Source organism: Tiliqua scincoides, chromosome 2, assembly GCF_035046505.1.
Source record: "Tiliqua scincoides isolate rTilSci1 chromosome 2, rTilSci1.hap2, whole genome shotgun sequence".
Lineage (NCBI taxonomy): Eukaryota > Metazoa > Chordata > Lepidosauria > Squamata > Scincidae > Tiliqua > Tiliqua scincoides.
In genome coordinates, this window is record NC_089822.1 from 27,035,932 (window position 1) to 27,062,269 (window position 26,338).

General features: G+C 41.3%; 1 protein-coding gene across 1 annotated transcript in view; it reads right to left on the reverse strand.

Moving 5' to 3' along the window:
- ADAMTS6 (ADAM metallopeptidase with thrombospondin type 1 motif 6) overlaps nucleotides 1-26,338 on the reverse strand; it is a 176,607-nt gene that overhangs the window by 52,297 nt on the left and 97,972 nt on the right. Inside the window, exons 12-14 of the mRNA XM_066616074.1 lie at nucleotides 23,890-23,997; nucleotides 9,476-9,621; nucleotides 70-133 (exon numbers count right to left, since the gene is read on the reverse strand). Coding sequence (XP_066472171.1) covers nucleotides 70-133; nucleotides 9,476-9,621; nucleotides 23,890-23,997 — 318 coding nt within the window. The remainder of the gene's footprint in view (nucleotides 1-69; nucleotides 134-9,475; nucleotides 9,622-23,889; nucleotides 23,998-26,338) is intronic.

A 26,338-nucleotide genomic window follows, 5' to 3' on the forward strand; every position in this document is an offset into this window, starting at 1 on the left:
CTGGAAAAACCTGTTAAAATCAGGGGGGAAATGAAATAATAGATTTCAGCTACATTTTTATTTACTCACATCAGTATTACAGGAGCGATACCGTTTCCTTTCTCCAAGACAATATTTACCTCCACCTGAAGGTCTGAAAAAGATTGTATAAATTATATGAATATGTACATAAGAAGTGGTTAACAATGGATAATTCATAGATTGCCTATTTTCTGTTCCAAGACAGAGGGTACTATTCTAACACAGCACTTTAAAAACTTCAGATTTAAGCAACACTAACTGAACTTGAAAAAATATTTTAAATAATAATAAATGATAAAATCGGATTTTATAAAGTTAGCAGATTATTTCTGCAATACATGTTTTCATGTCTATTAAAATCAAATCAATACAATGTGGAGACGTATTAGTCCAATGAACTAGATGTGTATGTTAGTATATCTATGTGTGGCACCAGTGAAAACCTACAATAATGGCATAGCATCATATTTTGCAATGTTGCATTAGAGTAGGAATTATTACTTCCAAACATAGGTACTTCTTTGCTTGTGCAGAAAATTTTAGAATCAGACAAGCTGACCACTTCTGAGTGTCATTCATATTAATGGGGAGGAAAATTAAGCACATGGGACTTAAAAGTACTAAGCAGTGGCAAGATGTGCCCATTGTTGTTAAATAAAAATTTCTAAAATGCCAATGGTCTTACAGTGTGCACAGAGCTCTGTGTGCATAGGGGTTTCCTGTTTTCTGCTTTGAGAAGGTGAATGGTTGGCACAAATGATGGGAAATGGCTATGAACACAAGAGTAGTTTCCTTCTGATAGAAAAGGAAGCTTTCTCCCTGGAATGGAGCCTACTTTTTTTTAATCAATATGCTATTAAAAGCACAAATATACTATGTATGAAAATAATTACTCAAGGAATGTTTCAACACATAATATGGATCTCAATGGCTGTAAAAGCTGGTAGAGGATGAGAAAATTTTTGACCATTTTTGAACTGTGATAGTAGTTAATGCTGAATAGACACTGAAAAAAATTACACCGTGGTGCATTTAGTGAAACTTCAGAGACTAGTCTGAAGAACATGTCTCTAAGGCTTCTGCAGTGGTGAAGATGAAATGGATCTCAGCAATGAGATGAAAGGCAGCTGCTTTAAAAAGTCACACCATAAAGGCAGAGATCCAAACCTTACAAAGTACAGAGGATGAATGCGTGATCAAGCTCCCACTGAAAGAATGAGTGTGAAAGCTTGTGTAAGGGGATTTTAGAGGAGTAATGCAAGAAATACTAAATAGAGAGTGCAGAATTTGTAATTACTGGACATTAATGGGACAAAACTGTCTGATAAGTATAAATATGGCAGCGTATTAAATTTGATATTACAAAGCTGGAGTAAAGAAGCTGAATATAAACCAGAATTACAGGTCCAGCCTTGATATAAACAGATTTTTTATACAAGGATTTGACTCAATACGAATGGCCACTGCAAATGAGAAGGAATGTGCTGATCCCTGGAGAAGGGGAAAAAAGCATCCCTTTAAAATCAGTTTAAAAAACTGAACAGTCCTTTAACAATAGCCTCCTTAATGAGAGAGAGAGAGGGCAGCTGGCTGACAATCCATCAATCCTTCTCTATCCAGGCGACCCCTCCCTTCCCCCTGAGCACATGAAAGAAAGGTGATCATTTTGCATTGGTGGAGGGGCTGAGTGAAGCAGAGGACTGATTGATGGATTGTCTTCTTAATGACTCTTATCTTACATCACAAAGGTCAGCAAAGAAACTTTGTTTTTTAAATTGATTTGCTATAGTTTTTTGCCATCCATGTGAGTGCTTGGGACAGCACCCACACGAATAATGAGGCTCAACCTGTAGTTTGTTCCAAGAAGGTAGATTGTAATTTCAAATGTTTTCATGGACTCGTACATGGACAAAGCTTCTCTGCCACCTTTTTAATGTTACCTGCCAGTAGTCTGGTTCTGTTTTGGTTCAAGTGAAGCCCGTCCCTCTTGTACAGACCCAGCTTGTCTCAAAACATCCCACAGTGCCTAATAAATCTAAATCTCTCCTCCCGACACCACCGTCTCATCCATGCATTAAGACCCCTGAGCTCTGCCTGCCTAGCTGGCCCTGTGCATGGAACAGGTAGCACTTCTGAGAATGATACCTTTGGGGTCTTGGCTTTGAGTTACCTACCTAACAGCCTAAATTTGGCCTCCAGAACCTCCTGCCTACATTCCCCCATGTTGTTGGTGCCAACGTGCACCACAACCACTACCTCCTTCCCAGCACTCTCTACCAGTCTGTCTAGATGATACATGGTGTCTGATGTCCACAATCTTCATACCAGGCAAGCAAGTCACCATGAGGTCCTCACACCTGTCACAGAACTCCCTCTCTATATTCCTGACAATCGAATCACCCACCTCAAGAGGTCCCCAATTCCTCTCCTGCCAAGGATTATCCTTAGTTGTGACTGGATACATGCCCGTCCCCTGAAGGAAGAGTCCCCCCCTGAGGGATTGTTTCCTTCTTCTCCAGAATGACGTCCTCCAGCTCTGAGACTTTCTACCCCGGCAGCGGAGGAGTTTGTCCGCCTGAGGGTGGGACGATGCCTTCCCATCCCCAGAAGTCTCCCCATGATCCTATGGGCACTAGCTTCCTCGCCCTGCTGCTGAAGTTGCACAACTTTATTAAGCACAGTTATTAAGGAACTGAAGAATGAAGTTGCTGATATTTTAACTATAATACACAACTTGTCTGTTAAAACAGCAACAGTACTAGAGGATTGGAGGACAGCAAATGCCACTTCAAATCTTTAAAAAAGGAAGGAGAGGGGACCTGGGAAACTACAGGCTGGTCAGCCTAACATCTGTTCCAGGTGAGATGGTAGAAAGCCTTATTAAAGATAAAATCTTAAACACAAAGAAGAACAAGCCTTGCTGAGTAAGAATCCGAATGGCTTCTTTAAGGGTAAGACTTGCCTTACGAACCTTTTAGAATTCTTAGAAAAGGTCAACAGGAATGTGGGTGAACCTGTGGATATTATATATCTAGATTTTCAGAAAGCATTTGATCCTTCCTCAGAGGCTGCTGAGAAAACTTTACAGTCAGGGAATAAGAGGGCAGGTACTCCTATGGATTAGGAATTGGGTGGGGACCAGGAAACAGAGAGTGGGTTTCAGTGGGTTATTTTCACAGTGGAGAGAGGTACGGTGTGCCCCAAGGATTTGTCCTGGAATTAGTGCTTTTTCAACTTGTACATACATGACCTAGAGATAGGGATAGGCAGCAATGTGGCCAAATTTTTCCGGGTGGTGAAGACCAGAGGGGATTGTGAGGAGCTCCAGAGGGATTCTCTCCAAACTGGGAGAATGGGTGGCAAAATGGCAGATGCATTTCAATGTAAAGTAATGCACATTGGAACAAAAAATCAAATCTTCACATATAGGCTAAAGGGGTCTGAACTGTCTGCAACAGCTCAGGAGAGAGATCTTGGTGAGCTGGTGGACAGTTCAATGAAAGTGTCCATCCAATGTGCGGCAGCAGTGAAGAAGGACAATTCCATGCTAGGGATCATTAGAAAGGGGATTAAGAATAAAACAGTGTATATTATAATGCCATTGTACACACTTGGGAATATTATGCTCAATTCTAGTCACCACATCTTAAAAAGGACATAGTAGAACTAGAAAAGATGAAGAGAGAAACCAAAATGATTACTGAACTGGGGAACCTTTCTTATGAGGAAAGACTACAGCATTTGAGGCTCTTCAGTCTAGAAAAGAGGCGCTTGAGGGGCAACATGATTGAGACCTACAAAATTATGCTGGGGATGGGTAGAGTGGATGCTCTTCAGTTTCACTGAAACAAGGGGACATCCACTAAAACTGAGCATCAAGAGGGTTAGAACAGACAAAACAAAATATTTCTTTACCCAGCATGTAATTAGTCTGTGGAACTCCTTGCTATAGGAAATGGTGATGGTGTCTGACTTAGATGCCTTTAAAAGGAGATTGGACAGATTTCTGGAGGAAAATTCCATCACAGGTTAAAAGCCATGATGGGTATGTACAATTTGAGATTTGCTGGTCATTCACCATGAAGGCCAGCTAGGAATTTTTTTCTGTCATCTGGCCATGGATGGCAGTTTTTTTGCCTATCCCAGACTGGCGAGGGAGGGAAGTTGTGTCAGTAGGTTTCATGCATTAAAAATTGGTCATTTGTGTTTAATAAAGTGGCCCAAATTAAACCCAAGTGCAGTCTGGTATCTTCATTGGGGGTTGCAAGTGTAAATAAAATACCAGATGCAGGGGAGTGGCAGCAAGATACAAGTATCTTGTGGTCTTATGTGTGCTCCCTGAGGCATCTGGTGGGCTGCTGTGAGATACAAGAAGCTGGATGGGCCCTGGGCTGATCCAGCAGGGCTCTTCTTATGTTCTTATCTACAGTCTGATTCGTCTGATGTCAGAATGCACAAAAACCCTGTCCCTGCTTTAAAAGTCTGTTTCAAGATATTACAAAAGTCACTCTCAGGAAGTGTCACGGCACACCTGATTTGGAAGTGGAGCACTTGATATTAAAGGTCTGCAAAATACGCATCTTTTTTAAAATATTTGTCCTTCAGTAGAGAGTATGGTAGAACTAGGTTGTTGGGTAGCTTAAAAGTTTGGGTCTGGAAGATTAAGTATGATATCAAGCTGAATCTGGGAAGTCTGGAATGAGGAGGCCTGGTGGAAGAAACAGCTTCTATCTTGCCCTAGGGGACATTTGCAGCCACGAATCAGGCTGCAATCCAGGATTATCTCAGTGCTATTATTTGTTCTGATCTTTCTTTTCCTCAGAATAATGATTTATCCATTTATATTGTAACATTTGTCTCTTATCATTGCTCCAAAAATCTCAGTAGGATAAATGACCATGCATTGCTATGCACATCTTCTCAGAAGTAAGTCTCACTGTGTTCAATGTGACTTACTCCCAAGAAAGTATGAAACGAGTTTGACACCCCTGTTCTAGACTATGTGTAACTTCTATTGCAATCATCCAAAACAGGAGGAAGAGATGTGAGGTATTATGGCACTGACAAACCAGTTCTGATGCTGGCTGTAGATCAGCATGCAAGTAATATGCAACTGAGCCATATCTCAGTTCATATGGTCATCTGTGCACCGGCTTGTAGCCAAAACAGACCATACAAGAGTTGATTGAACAAAGTCCAAACTCTCTATTTACATAGGTGAAAGCCCATCGAGACACAGTGCTTCCTTTTCTTTTTAAAGTTACTCCTCCTAACAAAAATTCTACCATGTTTTCCCAAAAATAAGACACTGTCTTATATTTTTGGGGGCTCAAAAAAACACACTAGGTCTTATTTTTTTCAGAATTCAGTCCCTTTATAGTTAATGGGACTTACTCCCTGGAAGGTGTGGAGAGGGTGTCCCCTCAACACTCAGGAGGATGCCTGCCTGCCTGTCTACTCAGAAGTCAGTCCCTTTATAGTTAATGGAACTTACTCCCTGGAAAGTGTGGAGAGACTCAGAGCCGGTAGGCAGGGTTGCCTCACTTGTTGCTTCCCACCTCAGCTCCTCCTCAGCATCCTCTGCCCAAGGTAGCACAGCAGGTGCTTTCTAGGTGGCACGCACACTAGTGCAGTGTTCCCGGTCATGTTGTCCACCCGCCCCCGTCCAAGGACCCCTTCCGTCCCCCCTCATCCTGGCCCTGATCACAACTAGGTCTTATTTTCAGGGTAGATCTTAGTTTCAGGGAAACAGGGTACCACCAGGAGCTTAACTCCCTTCTTTGTCTTCCTTTGTTTCCTGCTTGAGGCCCAAATCCTACTCAACTTTCCAGCACCAGTGCAGCTGGTAATAAACATTCCCTTATCTTCAGGAGGCCTCTGACTGCCCTCACCCACCACAGATGCTGCGCTTGCCCCCCTTTGGAAAAGCTGCACCAGCGCTGGAGTAGGACTGGGTCCTGAATCTTCACCTCAGAAGATTAACTCCTGTAAATCAAAATTTATTCCTTCTCTCTTGCTGTCCTTTCTCTCAGTTTCGTCTTCCTCAAGCTGTTCCTTTTCCTCAACTGAGGCAAGTAGGCATGACTGGTACTGTGATGAAGGTTTTACCATGACTTAGACAATACTCATAGAAGCATGACATGTACTTACAAGGAAGTTACTTAGCCATGGAACTGAATACTCCATGATTAGAGGAACACTTTTCCTTTTCATTGCAAATGCAGGACTTGCTATTGGCTTTATCTTTGATTAACCACCTCACAAAACCAGCCAGGGTGGTGTAGTGATTTGGGAGGTGAACTTAGACCTGGAAGATCCAGGTTCAAATCCCCTCCTCAGCCATGAAACTTCCTGGGTGACCTTGGGCCAGTCACTTTCTCTCAGCCTCACCTACCTCACAGGGTTGTTGTGAGGACAAAAGGAGGGGAGCAACTATGTACACCACCCTGAGCTCCTTGGAGGAAGGGCGGTATAAAAATGTGATAAATAAATAAATAAATAAATAAATAAATAAATAAAAAAAACACATTTCTCCTCTTGAGTGATTACTTGGAAATGGTTGGAACCAATCTAGAACCAGATCAGAGAGTTTTATCGCCAGCAGTACGCATGTACCATCAGCTCTAAGTGTTGCAAACACACCATAAAATATATTTGTGGCACCGAGGAGGAGAGAATGCCAGTGCTGGGCATCAGCACCGTATGGCCAGCTGGCACTCTTCCAACACAGGCCAGCAGGGAGTATTTTTGGGGCAGGGGGAGGCAGGGAGTGGGCGGAATGGGGCGGAGCGTGGTTGAAGGAAGGGGTGGATCTCTACCGCGAGGGAGGCAGAGGCGGCAGAGTTTGTCACTGAATCCTGAATCCCCTTCTGTGCCTGGTGACCAGACACAGGTCTCCTTGGCCTTGTTCCTATTCAAATGCGGGTGCAGAGGTGAGGAGAACCACTGGCGCCACAATGGCATTATGTGGGGTAAGGGAGCAAATGTCCCTTACCCTAAAGAGACCCTGGCAGTAGCCTTGGCACCCACAGGATGCAGCGGTCACCATTTTGGCACCACTGCTCCTCTAGATGCCACTTGGTTCAGGATTAGAATGCAAATATAGGGAGAAAAAGGAATTGTATGAATTGGCCCCAAGAGTGAACTTGCTTCATGTGGCTCTTTGACTAAGGGCGCAATCCTAACCCCTTATGTCAGTGCTTTCCAGCACTGACATAAGGGCAATGCAGCTCTGAGGTAAGAGAACAAACTTTCCCTTACTTTGAGGAAGCCTCCATGAGTGACACCCAACTGCAGGATGCAGCACATGTCCCACTGGCACCACTATGCCAGTGCTGGAAAGCACTGACATAAGGGGGTTAGGACTGCGCCCTAAATCTTTTAGGAAGGCAAAGAAAAGCTGTGGAGGGGGCTTAAGAAGACAAGGGGCACATAGCAGAAAAGAATGGATGAAAAGCAAGTTGCTTCAGGAAGAAAAAATGAATAGAAACTGTATGAGAAGCAAGGACAAGGCAGCAATGTGAGAATAAGGCAGCATAAAGGACTGTAGGGCTATTATGGGTCTAGTATGACCATTGGCTCAACCCCTATCCAGAATTCAGCTGTTGAAATTTCACAGCTTCATCCATGCCAGTGAGAGTCTGATGAGATGTGATAGGCTGTCATAGGCCTTGTGGTTTAGCTTGAGATAATTCATATGCATGTGACAAGTTACACACCTTCTATTACACAGAAGTGCTACATAAAACGATTGGCATCTTTTTTGAACTGTCTACAAGGATGAGATGAGATTTGTACTGGATTGTTTACCCTTATTATGTAAAAGATTCCTGAAGAAGAAAACTGCTAGAGTGGGTACAAAATTTGCCATTCCATAGACAAAGAATTTTACATTAATTAATTAAAAAATACTTCAATGTATGGCTGAAATTGGACTCATCTAAAGTTATTTTTTCATAATTTCATGTTGTGAATTCATAACTCCTAACTGATCACATGGCCATAACAACATTATATACCGGTTTTTTTAAATTGTGGTAATTAGTTTTCTAATGCATGTGCATATTTGTAACTAGTATCTTCAGATAGTTCTCAATTCTTTCCCATACCATGATTGCCTAACACCAGTATTTCTCAAACTGTGGACTCACTAGGTGGGTCACGAGCCAATTTCAGGTGGGTCCCCATTCATTTCAATATTTTCAATATATTAGACCATGCCACCATGGTATGTGACTGCATTTGGGGAAATGTTACAGACCTGTATTTTTAACAAGCTACTATGTATATTCTTTTAACAATTACAGTTAATGGGACTTACTCCTGGATAAGTGTGGGTAGGATTGCAGCCTAGGATAGTTAAAAATTTCCTACTTGATGATGTCACTTCTGGTCATGACATCACTTCTGGTGGGTCCTGACAGATTTCATTCTAAAAAGTGGGTCCCAGTGCTAAATGTGTGAGAAACACTGGCCTACACAAAAGTGTTTCTTATAAGAAATTTGTAACATCTAACAAGGCTTTAGTACTCAAAAACACTCATTGACTGTCATCAAAAACACATTTGAATTGACTGTCATCTGATACTTTGCAACTCAATGACAGCAAAGGATCCCTTTATAAAGTCCTTGTGCTGAAAATCCCTTACAAAATGTAGATGAATTAGCGCTCTGGCCAAAAAGATGGCTAGTGAAAATCCTCTGCTTGGACCTCCTAAAAGCCACCGCTGGGAAACATGCCATCATTTAACAGAGTAGTTGGAATTGTGAGCCCAGAATATCTGAACAATCCCATAGTAACAAAATGATATCATTAAGGAGTACAAAATCCCTATTACACAGCAAATTTATGTCAACACAATAAAGGATTGCCTTTCCTGGAATGCTAATGAAAACAGAAATACATGACCAACTTGCAGATCCTGAGAGAGGTATACAAGATTGATCACAAGGTGCTGCTGGGAAAAGGGAAAGACAATCTGAATAGCAGCAGCCATTTATAAGCATGTTTTAGATGTTGGATTTGTTAAGTAATCTATAGACATGGCTTCATTTTCTCACAAGAGCCAAAAACTAGAAATCTTTGTATTCTTTGAAACAATTGCAAAACAAATTCTTTGGTAACTGAACAGCAGATATATATTTTAAATTAGCTTATTAAGTGAGGTTTACAGATTGGTTGGTTTGCATAAAGGGGAGCCATATGAAGGGGAAAGAAAAGACTGCTAAGTATTAAGCACAGTTTCTATGTTTATGGCATATGTTTAATGGGTATATGAGAATATTTGAAAGTTTGTTGAGTGAGCTTATCTTGGTTAGCTGGTTCTGTCTACCATTTTGAAGACAAGCATTGGCACAGAAGTGAAACATTTTTACAGATAACATTTGAAATCACATTTTGAAACATTTCCAAATATGCCTTTATTGCTGGCTCTGGCTTACTTTAGCTACTTACGCTGGACTGTCACAGTGTCTTATGGATGATGAGACTCCTCCCCCGCAGGTTCTGCTGCACTCTCCCCATATTGACCAGGGACCCCAACCCCCATCTATGCTCTGGGGCCAAGTGCCAAAAGGTACGCACTCTCCCTGATAACACCACTGAAAAGATTTCATAGAAAACAAAGAATTAGCTTTGAAATGATAGAGCTATCAGGACAGAAAAATATACAGGTCAAGTACTGATCAAATTATAGGCATCACCATTCCTTTTATAGACAACATACAGATGTTTTACTTTATTTAGCCATGTTTAGTCAAGGGTGAAGGCAAGTGCTGTTTGTTATTTATCTTTAGTTAAATCCTGAATTATAAATTCCTAATACACATAAAAGTTTAATAGATAGCATTTTTTCATTTCATATACAAGGCTAATATTTCTCATTTAAACAGTCTACAAGTCACTGAAGATCTTCAAACATTAGGAATTGCTTTTAGGCTGTTTAATAGAAAAACCTCTCACCTATACTTGGAGTAATGGTTTAATAGGACAACATGGAAAATTCCCCAGTTAGGAATTTTTATGAGGGTTATTGCTTTTCCTTTAAAAAAAACACTGAAACATAGATGATGTTACAATGGAAGAAGAATTTGAAACAGTATTTCATCTGCACTTACACTGCAGACATAATAAAAGTGATGCCAAGACACTAGAAACAGGGTACCAAAAAAATCTTTACATTAACTGACTCGCCAGTTTGTTCACAGACTGAATTAGCATATGGACTGAAATTTTAAAACAGACAATAGTTAAGTCTTAAACTTGGCAATATATTTTTTAACATGGGGCACAGGGTTAGTATGAGACAAATACCTATATTAAAATATCCCTTGAGCTGGAATATTTTATTCATATCACATTAAGCCAAATCCTGCGGACCTAATTTAAGCCCAAATTTGGCTGTCTCGTTCCACTGTAGAAAATCCAGAAGAATGCTGCAGAAAATTAAACAAGTTGACCTGTCAAAATAACTGAGGGCCCAATGCTATCTAACTTTCCAGTGCTGATGCAGCCACAATGCAGCCCTTACCTTCAGAAGGACACTGGGACTGCCTTCCCCACAGGATATAGCATATGCCCTGTTGGCATGGCTGCATCAGCGTTGGATAGGACTGGGCCCTCAGACAGTTTCATCCAACACATTTTAACAGAATTTTATCTGATTCAGAATTATAGATATTGCACAAAATAGACTTACAGTGCAATCCTATGCATGCCTACTCAGAGTAAACCTCACCGGGTTCAATGGGACTTACTCCCTGGTAAGTGTATATAGAACTGCATCTTTAACTAACTTCTACTACTCATCAGAATTTTTTGTGTGTGTGAGCAAACCAGTTTGTTACAAGAATCTTATTCTACACTATCAACTACATATTGGTGCAAATTGCTGATGATATTAGAATGTTCCTTACCCATGTTATAAGCAATATGACTGACAAAAAAGGGGCATAACAGCAGCCAGATTTTAGGTATTAAGTGCATGTTGAAGAGGAAGATACATAATGCAAAACCTTTGAACCACTTCAATTCATTCACTCTCCAGCTTGCAATCCCAGAAACATTTAGAGCTCCAAGAAAAAGGGAAGGAAATTGGGAGTAATTAGAGAAGCTTTTGCCTCTCGTTATAAATAACATATTTATGATGTCTACTAGATAATGTTATCACATGTAGTTAATCTCTTGACTTTTAAATAATATATTTGGGCAGAAGGGCTTTGGCAATGCCACATGCCATCAGGTGTAGAGATACTGGATATCTCTATAGACACTGACAGGGAGCATTTTAATTCAAATCTGAAAGTTCATTAGGAAAATCTGTTTTCAGTGCTTAGGAAAAAAAAACCTATCTACTGTGCTGTTCTCATTTCAGGATCTAGAATCAGTTTGGATCAGCCCAATCCTAGTTGCCCAACGCGTGGGTCTGCCACAGCATCCTGAGCGGTGGCCCCTTGGGGGAAAGGGGAAATTCATCCCCTTCCCCCACATAAGAAAAGTAACCGTACAATGGGGCTACTCAACACTGCATCGGCTATTTAGCTGGTGCAGAGTAAGGATGCCTTATGTCAGGCCACGCGGTCCAATATGGGGCTCCAGATCTGGCAGAGCTGAGCTCCACCGCTCCTGTCCCCCTCCCTCCACCCACCTTGGAACGTCTCCTCTTCACCTCCCCCCCCACTCCAACTTAACTTCCAATTGGCACTGTCCTAGCATGGGCTGATGCTGGGCCAGCTCCTGCGCTAAAGCCTGCAAAGGTGCCTTACAGTACGTTTGCAACAGTGGCACTGGTGGTGAACCAGCGTGCACTGCTCTAGATCGGGCCCTTAGCTGGTGCACTTGGCTGTGAACTTCAGAGTTTAGGTGACACAATGGGGCAAAGGAAGCAACGTTTTCATTTACTGATAGGCCCCCAAAGCTAGTGGCAATATTTACACAGTATTGAAATGATATATATAATGGTTGATGCAATCATTTGAATCAGGCATACATCTGCTAGTAAGTTAACCACAGTCATTTTCAGGTCTTTCAAAATTCCAATATGATCTGGCAGTACTCCGTTTTGGAGCATATTGAGGCAATTGCTTGAATCGTCATCTTTACGAAGAAAGAGCAAAGAAAGGATGAGCCAAGAAAATGAAGTTGTACAGTTTTCCTTACTACTTAATCAAAGAATTTTTTACAAATTAAACTTTAATCTCTGGTTAATTAGGGATATGCCATACTTAGAAGAGAGAACACTGGGCAAGTAATCCCCAATTCCTTTCTGGGCACCAATCCACACAGTGGAGGGAAAGTAATGCAAGACAGATCTTTGGTTCCTGAAGTGACAACTTCTACCTATGTCAGGACCAGTGATGTAGTAAGAAATCTTAAAATACAGAAGCTCATCATGACGTGCCCCCCCTCCCATCCCATGGTCCAACTAAGTCTATACAACAACAAAAAAATCAATTTTAAATTTCTTCTTTAGAATGTCCTGCCACTTACTTCAGGTTAAAAATTTATGATTCCTCATTTAAAGACCTAGCTCATTTCATCCCAAAGTCTTGGAGTGAGTTGCAATAGTTTAAAACAAATGTATCAATGATCTGCGGTGAGGTCCAAGTCTGGGGAGGCACAGCTGGAGGCCGATGACCTGATGATGTAACCACCAAACTTGCAGGTCACTGAGCGTATGCAGTTTCTTGTTGAACAGAGGGAAAGGCAGACTGTTGTAGATCTTTTCCAACAAAAATACAGTGTACTGTGAAAGGAAGTGTGTCTCCTCAGCCCACATTCAGGCTCCTACATTGACAGAGGGGAGGAAAAATATCCACCTTGCTCATGCTTTGACTTGTCACAAAATGCACTTGAAAGAAGAACCACCCCCTACTGCAGTTGTTTCACTGAACTGCCAATAATGGCTAGATCTGCTCTCACCTCCCCCAATGAAATGCAGCCATTGTGAAAGAAGTCATTTCAATTACAAGCTACCAAGTTTAACAATTCTTCTGATGGGGTTTTATATATGTAAAAAGTGGTTTTACCCACCAAACTCTTGCAAAATATCTATCACCTGGTATCACTCAGTATGGTCTTGTACTGTACTGCTATGTAGAAAGCACACAGCCCTTGCTGATTGAGAGCGTGTCTCCTGGATCCTAAAACTCTCAATTGGTACTGGGATGGAGAATAAACCAAATTGGGAAGGAGGATCCTACAGTTCTCCATTTTCCCTGAATGGAGCTAATCTTCTGTGAAAATGACTAGTGAATGAAATCAAATAGTAGGCCATGATAAATAAAGGCAATCCAGCCCAAGTATCCAAAGGAAAAGCAAGGGAGGGAAAGTAAACCAAGAGAATGAAAAACTGCAATGCAGGAATGATTTGTCTCTTTCTACAAAACTGGCTCATTTAATGCATTCTCTGCTTTGTTGCAAGTGACTTGCAGCAAAGCAGAGAATGCATTAAATCAAATGAGCCAGTTTTGTAGAAACAGTCAAATAATTCCTGCATTGCAGTTTCTCTAGACAGGTAGCCCTCCCCCCAAAACAAACCATGTTAGATACAAAGTAACACGTATTTACACTATGTCTCAGCTTAAAATTCTCTTTAAAATGTTCAGCTCAAAATTTTGAGTTCTAGCATAGAGAAAAATGTCTCACTAATTTTTTTTCCACTGGCATTGCCACTGTTTCATAGTGGCAAACCTAGATTTCCAGCAGCTGGTAACAGTCATTTTTTTTCCTCCCAGGTATCCCTAGAGAGTGAGTAGGAAACAGGAGTGTGACTAAGAACACAACAAAATCAGTGCTATGTTAGCCTTCAGGAATAGCAAGCAGGCCAACCAAAGCAGATATATTTCTTGCCTGTACCTGAAAAATAACGAAGTGCCTAATCCAGATCCGCACTTGGGCCGACACAAGTCCCTTGCACCAGCCTGGGAGTGCAGCAAAAGTGCCATAAAGTACTTTTGCACCACTCAAAGGGGAGATAGGCCAGTGCACAGATGTGTGCTGGCATTCCCATGCTGACACGGGCCTTGGGGAAAGGGTGAGTTGTATTGGATGAGCTTGGTCAACGCAGGGTTCTGGGGAGGGTGTGGGGAGGGTGAGGGAGGGAGGCATTTTGGGGTGGAGGAAGTGTGAACAGTGGGCATTCCTGGGGCAGGCAGGGAGTGGGCCAGGACCTGGCAGTTATATCAGATCCTGATCCCATTCCTGGGATGCCCAGGGGTGTTCCCGGACGGCCCCATTCCCAGTCGACCTCGTCACCAAATCCGAGTAGACCCATTGGTGTCACTGCAGCGTGACACAGGATAAGGGGAAACTTTTTTCCTTGCCTTGGGCTGCACTGCTTTAGGCCCCAAACTTGCTCTGGATGCAGTGCAGGCCCACTGACCTGCCTGCTTCCAGCGCAAGTTAGGATTGTGCTCTAAGGGCCTTCTCTAGGTAATGGCTGAGCGTGTATTCTTCCTTCTCTCCCATTCAGCAATATCTTATGCCATAGTAGCTCCTTTGCTACTCATTTCAGCTGGTTGATGGGCAAGTTTATTAAGCTTCATTGTTGGCAAATGGCATAGGGTTTTGCTTTCCATCACAATGGTTCATCTGCTGATACACTGTCACATTTGGGCACTGGACAGGCAACACAGTCAGGAGAGTCAAGTGCAGGTGCAGGTGCCCTTCAAACCCTGCTGAGGATCCCTCCTTCAGGACACTTGGAAGTTTGGCCTCTCGTGCCAGTTTGCCATAGAAACTCATGACCAGCCACAACCCAGGGTCAGTGTGGTGGGCAACCTAACCAGCTCACTCATCAGCTGTTTTAACACATTATTCCTCCTGGGTCATCCAGCATGCATTCTGGGCAGGTTCGCCCAGTATCAGTAATATTGGCACGTACATGACAGCAAAACACCAAATTTATGGAAGCTGCTAGTAATAAAGTTATGGATTGTTTCAATCAAATCTTCTTTCTCTGCTTCAGAATTCTCTAGTACAGGACTGCACTTATTTTCCACAGAGGTTCTGTTCCCAGAACCAACACAGATACTGAAAACTGCAGATATTGGAATTCATGGATTTTGGGGGGGGGGGGGCCCAAGCCTCCAAACCCAACCAAAGCTATGCTCTGGTTGGGTCCGGGGAGTCTTCTGAGAGCCACAGAGGCAATATCCCTCAGAAGGCCTTGTACAGCCTCCAGAAGGCCAAAAAGGATGACTCTTGGTTATCCACGAAAAACAGAAGAAGTCCTTTTTGGCCTTCTGGAGGCTTTAAAGATCTTCAGAAGGTTAGGGAGGCCACACATGGTCTCTCTAGCCCACAGAAGGGCCTCCTCACCTGACCAGAGGGTTTCAGGTTGCCCACCCTGCAGGTTCAGAACCTGGGGTTATTCAGATATGTGGGTACCAAACCAGCAGATAAATGAGGGTGGGCCTGTACTGTGTTTTATACACAAAAGGACACTACGTTGATTACTCATTACTATTAGGTGAAAATCTTTGTATGAGGGCAAAATGTTCTTCATATGTCCTATTAAAAAAGTTTGGAAGCTGATTCTGCGTACTACATAAAGCAGTAGTTGAAATTAAGCTGTTAGTATGCTGTGTTCTTGAGTTAAATTTTTCTTCCCAACATGATGACATCTGTGCTAAAAAAGGAAAAGCAGAATGGCCTCCAGCACTGTTGGTACTTCATAGATTTTTCATAAAGCTTACAACCAACTTATGATTTCCTTTTGTGGAAAGGCTAGTCTTCCATTGGAGTAGTAGTAAAACCCATGATAAACATAAGTATTATGCATCTTGATTCATCAATAATTACATTTACACACAGAAACTCAAGGCGCAACCCTATCCAACTTTCCAGTGCCAGTGCAACCATGCCACTGAGGCATGCGCTGTATCCTGTGGTGGGGAGGCAGTCACAGAGGGCTCCTCAATGCATGGGAACATTTGTTCCCCTACCTTGGGGCTCCATTGCGGCTGCACCACGGCTGGAAAATTGGATAGGATTGGGTCCTCAGACACATCAAAACTTAAACACTGCAACAAAATGAGGCCTTTGGTATTTCTATTTGGAGAGCACTCATTAGCAATGTCACACAATTGAACTCTTGATTCAAGATGCAGTTGAGTTGACTTCAGCCCTAATTAAGTACATCCAAACATTTGCCAGAACAAAAGTTTTGATTGGAATGATAAAACATATTGCAATGACTCCTATGAAAAAATCCAACTGTGAAGTTTAGTATATTTTCATTGTTCTTTTAATAGAGCCTCTCCCTCCTTTTCAGTAATGCTGAGAGATGTTTTCTACATATCTCTCTTCCTCTATTACAGATGTCATTAAATAGCTGATAATTTATTTTTCTTTTACATAATGAATTATTCTTTGCAACCATATTCTGCCTTTTCTTTAAGGATCTTAGGGCAACAGATACACACACAGCGTTTTCCTAAACTAATGCATTAGACTGGATATTTGAATTCAGGTTTCTTAAATTCTACTCCAATTATTATTATTCCTAAACTAATGCATTAGACTGGATATTTGAATTCAGGTTTCTTAAATTCTACTCCAATTATTATTATTAATTAGTAGACAAAACACCACACACACACACACCTTTTCTTGTACAAGATATATTTGTTACAAGATATATTTGTAACAAGAAAAGTACCATATCAGCAGTGGCATGACCTGCGAGCAGACATGATCTGTCATATCGACAGCAACCAGAAAGTGGAGCATTGCAGATCATGTCAGCTGTGGGCTGGAGGGAGGCAGTGGTGGCAGGCTTGGGATGATGTGAACCCCTAATCCACTGCCTCCTTGGACCCCTCATAATCTGCCAGTGATGCAATCTATTTCACTTTGTCGTAGGGTTGGGCCGACACTGATCAGTACAACAATCAATTTGAAATAGAGAAGAATTAATTAAATTAATTAGCCAGAACTACTTACTGGAAATACCCACATTGCTAATAAAAGAAATTTCTAAAGACAGGTTAAATAAATCTCAGTGGCTTAGTCTGAACTACAATAATTTCTTATATTAAAAATTATGTGCCTGATCTATACTGGGACTGCTCTCCAGGACTCACAGCCCGATTCTACCTGGCAGGAGGATTTGCATTCTGCCAGCACAGTCTGCTGCAAAAGCACCGTAGGAGCATCACAAGCCAGCCAGAGCAGGTAAGTCTGGTGCAGGGGGCAAAATGGAGCAAGAAACGGAATGGAGGTGGCTGAATGGAGCAGGGGGAAGGTAGAATGGGGAGGAGATGAGGTGGGTGGATCAGGCCCAGGGAGGGGGAGCGGGTTTGGCAGAGGCGATATTGCTGGTGTAGGTCCAAGTTGACCAGTTGCAGCTATTGGGACTTTCCCGGAGGCAAGGGGACAAATCCCCCACAGGATGCAGCATAGTCAGAGCCACTGCAGCATCACCATATGGAGATTTATTTAGGATTGAGTTGCCCGATCCTTACATATTAGTTCTATTGTATTTTTTTCTTTATAGAACATAATTAATATGGAATTTAAGAGTTATTTTTTCAGAAAAAAATTGGGGAAAACATTAAATGTTTGCAATACTTCCTTATCAAACTAAACCTAAATGAATTTGAACATAAAATATATGATTTATAGCTTACAAACACTTCTATGTGTATCTACTTAGAAGTCCCATTGTGTTCAATGGGGCTTACTCCCAGGAAAGTATGTGTAAGACTACAGCCTCCATCTCCACATAAATGTACACAATGGGTACCTACAACTTCCTATTAAAACAAGTACAATCTCATTATTGTATATTCATTGTATACAATGAATGTATACAATTATTGTATATTCACTTGTAATCTCATTATATAAGTACCATCTCATTATTAAAACAAGTACAATCTCATTATTAGACTCAGAGAAAAAGTCAGGTTAGCAGAGTTAAATGATTGTAACCAGACATGCTGGTATTTCACAGACGATATCTGGCTAAACTAGCTGATAGCATTCAGGGTGTGCTGCATGCATTTGACAACATTGCTAAAAAATGGAATGCTGGGAACAAGGAGCATATTAGTTGGAGAATCTATATCAAGGTTCTCGTTTTGTCAGGTCCAAATTACTGAATGATTTATTTATTTCTATTTTTTACCCTTTCTCCCCAAAGGGTACACAAGGAGGCATATTGTTCAGCAACTTCTTTTACTAAGTAATATATCAAGAACCCAGAAAGCAAAAAACTTGGCTTTCTCAACATTGTTTAACTAGCTAATATAGATGCGATACCAATATCACCTACACGCCCCAAATAATATGCAAGAGAGATTTCAAATAACCCAAGCAAATGCGACAAGACTAATTTGTAATATGATGAATGCTGATTACGTGCTGAAATGAGCAGTCCCCAAGAGGATCAACGTATCATTCAATTAAAAAGCAATATGCAGTACAATGACTGCAGATATTTCTCTGCCAGCACTGTAGGCTGGTCTTTAAAAAAAAATCTATGCTTCAGCATGAATCAACCATCATTTGAAGTCTAACTTGCCTTTCCTACTGCTTTGTTCACCTTGGGTCTTATCTAAGAAGGGGTGAAAGAGGATGTATAGAAGCAGCTCTAGCAATTACTAAGATCAACCTATTCTACAACTGAACAAGTTCATCAGCAGAGCAAATGTCAAGAGCGCTGGGAATGTTTGAGCCCTGGGAATATTCTAGAACCCTATTGTTCTAAATTATTTTACAAACTAAGGGCACAATCCTAACCTATTTTGCAGCACTGATATAAGGGCAATGCAGCTCCTAGGTAAGGAAACAAATATTCCCTTACTTTGAGGCCTCCATGAGTGCCCCCCAACTGCAGGATGCAGCACACGCCCCATTGGCACAGTTATGCCAGTGCTGGAAAGTGGGTTAGGATTTGGGCATAAGTTAATTAATAATGGAAAATATTTACCCATGGAGATTTCTTACTTGGGGTGGATTCACAGAACTAGTTCACAAGATGATTGCCATACTGTAAGTCAATCAAATATGACTCTGATTAGTTCCAAAGTCATGACTACAGGCATATTTTATAAGTTTCAAAATATTCAGTCTATTACGGAATAGTTGAGAATCACAAGAAAAAAATATAGTTGTGTGAATCTATTCTTAGAGACTGCTTTCAGCAACAGTTTCAGTTATCTTTAGGCATAGCGTGCTAATGCATTTACATTTGCAATTTTTCCAAAGGGCCATCAGCCAGGAGGTGAGGGAGTATTGGGAGAAAGCAAAATGAGCTGGGGTTCAGAGAAGAAAAAACAAAAAGCTGTCAGAAACTGTCAGAAAGCAAACAGGAGAACAGTTGGCTGATGCAAGCTGGGAGGAATCTTGGCTGCCAGGAAACCAGACTAATGAGTTTCAGAACCTGAAACTCCACTTTGAAGGTTCAGGGTTGACTGAACTAAATGAATATCTGCTCACAAAGGCTGTAATGATACTGCCCCTTTAGCATATAAATGAAACTCTATGGATGGACTCTTAAGTCATGCTGTGCATTTTCACTGGGTGAGAGATAGCAAAAGAAATATCTCTCCTCCCATCACAGTAAGAAAACAGTCCTTTTAGTTAACTAGCTAGTTCAAATAGCTAGTATAACAGTTAGTTACATCATGAACTTTGAAATCAGATCATATTTTAAAACAATCTTTTATTTAAAGGTATTTATTTGCTTCCTTTTGGCTACTAAAAGGTCTCTCAAGACAGCTCAGATAATTATTAAAACTAACAATCCACAAAAATGCCATTCATAATCATCACAATTAAAAGTAAATACAGGCGTGCCCCTGTGTCTGTGGAGGACCTGTCCCAGGGACCCTCCCCCCGCCACAGAAACCACGGATACAGAGACACCTGTATTAACAGCATCCCCCATGTGCCCATTAGCATAAGCTTACCAAAGTGCTTCTTGCTTTAACAGGTCGCTACAAACATTCAAGTTCATAGCGCAATGTGAGCAGGCTGTGGGCAGCCTGAATGTCTGATGAAACTAGTTTGAGTGGTAACTGCCTTCTGTTACCATTCAGTCTAGTTTCATCAATCATTCAGGCTGCCTACAGCCTGCTCATGTCGCACTATAAGCTCGAATGCTTATAGCAACGTGTTAAAGCAAGAAACACTTTGCTGGTATTTTAAACAATGCTAATGGGTATGTAAGGGGGGGGGCGGATCAGCAGATAACTGAATCTGTGGTTACCGGATCTGCCTGTGAAACAAAATTAGAACATACATCATAATGTATTTATTGATGTGCTTTTAACTGTTGCTGTAAAACAGGGTTACTTACCTGTGACAGTTAAACAACTGTTTGCTATGCAACCACAGATATGGGAATGCCCCTAGCCCAGTGTTCCCCAACCTGGGGGGTTGCAATCCTCTAGGGCAACCAGAAACACTAAATTCCCCCTTAAGGGGAGTGCCGACTGGTTATTACAGTAGTGATGGCACTTCCCGATTCACGCCGCTGAAGTAAAAAAAAGGGTTTTCAGACTTACCTGGTGGTGGCAATGGCTGAAGTCGCCGCAAAATCTGGATTTTCACTGCCACTGCCAGGTAAGTCTTTTTACTTCAGCAGTAGCAGCATAAATCTGGAAATGCCATCACCACCGAGTCACTACCTCCAATAATGGCCCCACAAGAGTGGTTTCCCAACTTCTGAGTAAAGGTTAGGAACCACTGCCCTAGCAGACCACAGGTAGAAGTTTCCAGAAAGCTTCAGACATAAGAAAGAAATAGCCCTTTATCCTCATTGATGCACTGCAGACATCATGTCACAAAACGAAGGGGAGTCCATATCGTCCCACTCTGCTTCTCACCTAAGGACCACAGGACCAATTGTTCAAGCAATCTAATTACTATGATGCCTCTATACAGTTTCTTATGGAACAGGTGGTCAGTAAATACACAAAGAACCATTTGAATAACAGTTACAGGTCAGCAAAATGGTTTTATTCCTCATGATTGGAAATTTTATATTTATACTATCAGGAGCAGAAAGTGAGATGAATAAGCTCTTCAAAATTGCTTCCCCAAAACTTTCCTTTGGTTTGAACACCCAAAGCACAATGTTTAATATGGATGTAAATTATTCTGGCTGTCTCTTTGCAATTATTCTAAATGATAAGGCTTTGTATGCTGTATGCATGTTGTATGCATTTGGTGGAGTGTGCCCTTGGTAGAATTTGCCTTTGATCTCATAGCAATTCTCCATTGTTCTTATTTGGGTAGATGCTTTATACTGAGAGTTCTATTATCACTGAATCCCATAGATTAGAAAAAATTTTGTTTGGTATGCACATTGATCACATATATGTCATATAAAAGGCCATGGCTCATTTAAAGTGGAGTGCCCAGCTATCTCTAGCCTGAGCTATGAGTATCACTCATTCAATGGGAGAAACATTTATAGCTTCTATATCAACTGCTCATTTAACCAATGTAAGTGCTGTAAGGTAATCTGGTACAATAGACAACATGGACAGCAGGTAGAAACCATGGGAAGGGCTTTCTCAAAAGAGATACTAGTATAAGATTAAAGTTCCATTTTAACTATTAGGCAAGACACAGGAATTTCATTTTAAGTCCTTTTACAGTTATTTCACAAGATAATTGGTTGCATATAGTACAAGGAGAAAACAACTGTATGCATCTTTATAGAAGTTCCACATTCTGCTGTTTTTGAATAAGAAGCAGTAAACTGACAATATACAGAGAGGAGTGAGTATATGAACAACCAGAAAAAAATAACCAATACCAAAGTAGTAAGATCAGGTGATGGTTCTGGAACCCTGAAAGTTTTCCTCCTCTTACTCAAACTCACCTTACCAATAAAAGGGAGAACTTTGGTCTTCTGTCTGCCTTCTTACTGTATGGTTGAAGATCTAAGGGCACAATCCTACCATGCGCTGGAACAGGCAAGCCAAAAGGCTTGCACTGTATCCAGTGCAGAATATGGGCCAGAACTGGCTCAGCCAGAGGAAAGGGGAAACTTTCCCCTTACCTCCAGGTAAGGGCGCTGACCTCAATGGGTCTCTTTGGATGTGTGCCACCTCCTGAGGTTGCACAAGTCTGAGGAGAGCGGAACGGCTTGAAGCTGGTCCGAACTCCCCGCTCCCCACCCACCCACCCCCAGGGCTGCCCACCGCCCTCCCTCCCTCCACCCAGGAACGCCTCCCTCCAGCCTCTTCCCTGCCCATCCCAGAGCCTTGCATCGGCCCAGCTGGGTGATGCAAGGCTCGGTGCTTCTGTTGGTGTGGAGGCTGAAGTCACCCTCCGCAGGCCTTGCCGACTCCTTGCAACCCTTCTGGGCCGGCGCAAGGGACTTGCACTGGCCCATGTGCAGTTCAGGATTGCGCTGCACATCACATATACCATTCAAATGGGTTGTGGGCAGTAAACACCCCACACAATCTGCTATATGTCTAGCTACTATTTAGCCAAATGAGAAGTGACCATGAGGAAATATGTTAGCTTCTTATCAGTGAAGACACCCACCTTCTCCTAAAGTAAAAACTGGTAGCAAGCCATCAGTATTTGGAATAAGCTACTTTTATCGTTATGAATGCAGATGAGTAGGCTTTGCAGCACAATAAGTCAAATGACTTACTATCTCTTTTATATGGTGATCAATACAGAACAGATCTCTGATGTGTTTCAGCATCTACTACCAAGGCAGGTGGAACAACAGATTCAGCAGCCAAAGTCTTATACATGTTCTCCACTCCCTTAAAACAGACAACACCACCAAAGAAGGCTTGATCCCTTAGGAACTGAAGAGGGACAGTCTGTAGAATTATGGGACTCAACTTCATGGTTCCTAAGCAGCTGGACCACAGTATGTTGCATCAAACTGAATATATACAGCAAGTACAGGAAAGGAGAGGGATATTTTAAAGTTGTAATACTGCAACATAGTGCTAGGAAGCTGTAATTAGGCCAAAGACAAACAATCTTTCAGGTTCAAAGAGTACGTTCCATGGAGATACTTGGAAATCCTGTTTTCTCCACATAAGACCTAGTGTTCTAAACTAGGAAGATCTGGATCTTCATCATTGAATTCAGCAAGGATGTCTAAGTTTTGTGGATCATCTTTTTCAATAATCCAAAATCCAAGTCCTGTTGCAGAACAATGAGGGAATTTTTGGCATTTCAACCAACTACTGCAGATGCTGGAGAAGAGACATGAGTCCCTCTGTATTATGAGAAATAGTATCTTTGTAAATATGATAGTTCCAAAGGTACAAGCTTGTGCTTCTTCCATTTTTAAGCCAGTTCTGATAAAAAGATAGCCTTAGAGTGCTCCTAATTTCAAGTTCAAAAATGAGGTGGGCTCTGCTGACCACTTAAAGCCCTTTGATTTTAATGCTCAAAACTTTCCTTATTCCCAGTATGTGCTACTTGTTCACAGTACTTGGCAGGGCTATGAGATGCCTCCAGAGCATGGACAATGGGGTAAGGCTAGAGCCTAGAACTTCCTAGAACAATTCGACCTGTGGTTTGTATAGGAACATTTCCTGATGTGAGTGTAGCACAGAGAACACCACAAAGAAACACCCCTAACACAATAATTAAGAATTTAAATAGTAGAATTTGCTGTTTTATATAAAAGTTGTGTGTTTGCTTACAGTCCAATCTTATACTTTAAATACTTGAAATACTTGAAAGTAAAACTCACTTTGTACTATGAGACTTCTTCCAGGTAACTATGCATAGAAGTGCAGTTTTATAGAATTCTTTCTGAGGATCACAAGCTTTTAATATTATCTTTCCAGTCTTGTATGTGTTGCTGGATCTCACATAGGCTGTAAACAATTATACAACAATTGGAATAAAGAGCTATTTGAACTCACCCCTTTTTCAATACTTCCTGTCTGGCAAAGGGTACCCTCAGCTGCTGGAATACTGTTGGTAACACAGCGGTTACTTTTGCTGAGACACCAAAGCTCTCTACACACTTCCTGGGAAAGAAGGCAAGAAGCAAGTTGTTCAGAATAACTGAATACATTTTAATCAAATGCTTCCTAATGAACACACATTTGCCCTGAAAGTGCAAAACATGTCTCTATATATATAAATAGAAAGCAAAATGAAGTATGTTTTAGAATATTTCTTAAGATATTTAACAAGAACCAATTTATATCAGCCAGTTTTAAAACCAAATTGATTTTTTTAATGGACTTCTGGTTTAAAAATAACATAAGTAAAACTGCCTGAATGATTTATCATAAGCCTGATTAACATGTTGGGCAATATGCAGAAATCTAATAATGGGTGAGCATGCTAGTAATCTCAGTTTGTGGCAAACTGTACAGACAACTGGTCTGAAAGACAGGAACTCCTAATGCATTATGTGAATTGGTCCCGAGTCTAGCATGTTGTAGCATCAAGGTTTGAAATTCTCAGCATAAATATTGAATTGTGTTCACAAATTGCCTTCTTGCAGTGGGACTGTTTACATATTTCGGAAGAGCAGGAAACTCTCAGTTCCTAGAAAATGACAGAGTCAATGAGACTGCTTGCTACCTGGACAGGGATGGGAGACTTCTTAGTACCTTGAGTGCAGAAATGGTCACTCTTTCTTGGTCAGGTAGAGCCACTCCCACCACCACCAGAAACATAGTTGTTTCAATCAGCCACAGCAGAGGACTTCCCTACTCTTTGTGAATGCAGGTTCCCTCAACTCACCATATGTAAGTCACCCCTAATAACAACAGAGTAAAAAGCTCATCTGGGTCAGCAGGCTTGGACCTCACAGCATTGTACAAAGAAAGCAAAATATTTCCCTTTCATAGCACAGTGCTGAGAAGGAGGAAACATTCTGCAGGGTTTGTACCCTGTCAGAATCACTCTTACTGACCTTTTGCAGCAGACTTCCCCAGGAAGCTCAGAAGTATTGCTGAATCTACCAAAATCAGAAGACAAAATACAACCACATACATGCACACACCCACCCCTAGAACTGCCACTGATGAGATTGCTTTCCATTGTGGTTCCAGCAGTAAACCTATGAAAAATTACTGTGAAGACCTGTTAGCATGATCAATCATCCTGGAAATATTACTATTCAATTCACTTCAACCTCTGAAGTGTTTACTCATGAAAAAAGTTGAAGGGAGTCAACACCACTTGACAATATCATGGGTTCTTAACTAGAGCTGCCACTTTTTTTTTTTTTACTGGCAAGCCTTCCATGCCTTTAACACCTACATGACATGCAAACATTCAGCACATTTGGCTTTTCCTCATCTGTGGAAAGCTTTCCCTGTTGAGTTTCTGGGCAGCATACAACTACTTAAAGGGATAGCAATCTTAACAGGAAAAAAGGTGGTAATCTAATCTTGACTTGCTTTTTTAATCCCAGGATAAGTGACCATTTAAACTATAATACAGTTTAGATTGCTGATACAGTTCCAGTTACAGTTCCACAAAGGAACAGTGGCTTGTAAATCATTCAAGGTCACCAGGAAAAGTGTATGACAGAAACTATTTCTCCTTGTTCAGCTAGACAGGAGTTGTTATCTCAGAACAACTTTAGAAAAGGGGACTGAATACAGACTGTGTAAACAAGTCTTAAATTGTTTTCATTAAGTGTTGATGAATAAAACTCATCTAGGATTACTACAACTTCTGCTAACTCCTATTAAAAGGAGTTTTATTTTTGCTGGTGAATTTATTTCTCCTTTCCCATCCAATACCAGAAAGCTGAAAAAGCAGTTTAAAAATGTACATTTCATGGCATATACTGTAGTTCTTTCTGTTCCTGCTACCTTCATTTATTTTAGATTTGTACCCCACATGATCTAAGGAGCATGGAATGGGATATGTATGATTTCCAGGTGGTCTCTCATTTCAGTCCTGGCCAAAAACAGACCTATCCAATTCAGAAGGGGAACCACGTTAGGTGCCTTCGGGTATTTCTGTGGCATATTCACAGAAGCTTGAGTTGTGACTAAACTACATCCTGAAACTTGTTATTTTAGTTTTGGACTTAAAATGTTCATGAATTTTTAATGCATTTACTTTCAGCACCTGCTTATACCAGAAATAAAAACATAGGGAAATTTATCATACGGAAAACAAAGGGAAAAACATAGATATACTTTATCCTTCCCCTCCGCCTCCCCCTGTTATATAAACTGCTCTGCAAAGGTGAACCTCTCCCTTCATGAGAGAGCTATGTTCCTAGGAATGCTGCATTCACCTAATGATATATGCATAGGGAGCTCAATCAGACCCCTAATTTTCCAGTTTGGCATAGTCTTGAAGAAGTTTAGTTTTAATTTTGCCCCTTAACAACTT